A 2,586-nucleotide genomic window follows, 5' to 3' on the forward strand; every position below is an offset into this window, starting at 1 on the left:
AGAGAGAGAGAGAGAGAGAGAGAGAGAGAGAGAGAGAGAGAGAGAGAGAAATAGAGGAGGGGAGAAGGAGGAAGAGGGAGAAAGAGCGTCCGCATTCGTCTTTGATCAATTTGCTAGGTACGTGTGAGGTACGTTTTGACGTGCAATTTTCGGCTTAATTGCAACAACGATATCTCGTTCGCCATTCGCGTGACCACTGTGTCACGACGTGGATCATCATGTTCCGCGGGAATTAGACATGATCAATTACAAAGACCTAAAAGCGAGCGAGCTGAAAGGAAGACAGGCAAACGTGAATTTCGTGTCACACCACGGTGATAATAGTAGCACCAACAACAATAGTATACGAAGAGAATGTTATAGTCTTTTTTCATATAAATTCTTTTCAATGTTACTATGTTTTTAATAGTGCAGGGATATACTATCAGTAAGGTCTATCCTGCTAAGAAATATGATACATTTTGCTAGAAAAATATATTGAAAAAAAAATATATCGGAAAAATAAAAAAATATTTATTCAGTGAATATCAATATGTTATCAATAACATATTTACTTATATCTAAATATTATTTTATTTACATAGAATAAGCAGTAATATAATATATATTGCTTTCATGAAAAGCTAAGAATTTATGAATATGCATATTTCCTTATTTGGAAGAAATATTTTATATTGATATAAGTAAATATCTTATTACCCGCCGAATAAATATTTTTTGATTTTTTAGATATTTTCTTCTCAACGTAACAAATTTTTTAATAGCGCATTCCGGTATATTATGTGTATAAGTAGCTTATGAGAAAAGGATAGTCAATTACTGCAAAGTGTCGACCTGCTGCTCAGTTACAAAATCCTATAGCAACTTTTAGTGTGAAATTCTGTCCGTGCGACAGTGATGGTAGTGGTAAAATACTTACAATTCATGTCCACGCTGACCGACGACGACAGCGGGATCGACCTATTGTTATTCGTGGCGTTGCAGGTCAGTACCGAGTGTACGTCGTCCCGGCCCAAATTTTGTATAACGATCTCGGTGCGTGTCACGCCGTTGCGCAGCGCACTGGTCCTGTTGCTGGCGAATTTGTCGTTGCGATACCAGGACACCGTCGGGGTCGGCTTACCTGCGGAAATACATCAATTTTGTTTGAATCGAAACGCGCGCGCGCGTCAATCTTGCAGAGAAAAATTATCGAGTGCCCGGGGCTCGTTGTACCGAGTCGCGAATCGTCGTATCGCTCGTGCGACTATCTCCCTCCGCCTTTTATCTATGTTCCGACAATATTTTACGGAGCAGTTCTTTTCGGAGCAGGTGCTCCGAAGGATTTTAACGTCGATATTTTTCGCTCGAAAATTGCCAAGTATGTATTATGATACCGGCGCGCCGCAGCCGACGCTCTGTCGCACGCGCGCGATTGTAACGATATAATACGAACGTCAATTTATATTATATCGAGTTCGGGGGGAAGCTTGGTTCAAAAGCGCGATATAATATAATAATGATGAAATATATATATATATATATATATATATATATATATATATATATTAATTATGTCGTGTAATTGCCGAAGAGAGGGAGCGAGAGGGGGGGAGAGAGAGAGAGAGAGAGAGAGAGAGAGAGAGAGGGAGGAAGGGTGCCGTCATAGATCGAACATGAAATTGGTCTTTTATTATAAACGGGCGGGACAGTGCGCCATTAAACAACGCGGGCCAGAATATGCATTACATCCGAGCGCGATCATTCGAGCGCGCGAACACTTGGATTATGTATCCGCAATTATCCGACGCGTCGTGCGGTGTACATATCTGAATACCTAATTACTTAATATAATTGATGACGTAAATTAAGGAATGTAATTAACGTGGCAAATGAATGAAGAGATCAGCGCGAACTTGTTAATGTACATAAATACATATATTCATAAATACAATATATTCCGACATGTGAATGTAGAGGCGGATACTTAATTAACGCGCGTGCATTACAACTCGTTGAGCGCTATACGTTGCAATACGTAGGAAATCTCCCATGGAGGTAATTTATTAAAGTCTTTAGCGGAAATCTGGAGATTGTTCAGCGCGGCGCGGATTGCTCTCGTTGCAACCGCGGATTCGCAACGGCGAATTGCAAGTGCTGATAATATTTTCTCGATGCTCACACACTCTCTCTCTCTCTCTCTCTCGAGGTCTGTTCTTTTTAGCTGAACTGTCTGAACTGGTGCATACTGGTGCAATAAGTCAGAGTGAGACAAACATATTTTGTTTCACTCTAACTTATTGCACCAATTCAGGCATTTCAGATAAAAAGAACAGACTTTTTCTCTCTCTCCTTCTCTTTCCGCGACAGGAGACCTCGCGACGCGAGTACGGGTTTAATTTGTTTCTCGTGCGGTGCTCATTCCGCCGCAGTTTCACGTAGGCGAAATGCGCCACGCAACGCCACTCTGAGAGCGCGCACGGCACAAACAAACTTGTATTATTTAACCGCGGGCACCGATTATTTTGCAGCGAGTAAATATTTACATCATACAATGTAATTTATAATGCAATTAATGACATAATTTAAATAATAAATTAATGCACA

General features: G+C 40.5%; 2 protein-coding genes across 5 annotated transcripts in view; one reads left to right on the forward strand and one right to left on the reverse strand.

The window, feature by feature from the left end:
• The window catches only part of LOC116842249 (hemicentin-1-like), a 328,593-nt gene that overhangs the window by 52,846 nt on the left and 273,161 nt on the right, over nucleotides 1–2,586 (reverse strand). For all 3 annotated transcript variants that reach the window (XM_032811171.1, XM_032811172.1, XM_032811173.1), the window contains one exon: nucleotides 920–1,123. In XM_032811171.1, coding sequence (XP_032667062.1) covers nucleotides 920–1,123 — 204 coding nt within the window. The remainder of the gene's footprint in view (nucleotides 1–919; nucleotides 1,124–2,586) is intronic.
• The window catches only part of LOC116842254, a 206,615-nt gene that overhangs the window by 47,383 nt on the left and 156,646 nt on the right, over nucleotides 1–2,586 (forward strand). The gene's annotated exons all lie outside the window — the stretch shown is intronic.

The sequence above is a fragment of the Odontomachus brunneus genome, unplaced genomic scaffold, assembly GCF_010583005.1.
Source record: "Odontomachus brunneus isolate Ranch 3 - 2012 unplaced genomic scaffold, Obru_v1 Obru_scaffold_023, whole genome shotgun sequence".
NCBI lineage: Eukaryota > Metazoa > Arthropoda > Insecta > Hymenoptera > Formicidae > Odontomachus > Odontomachus brunneus.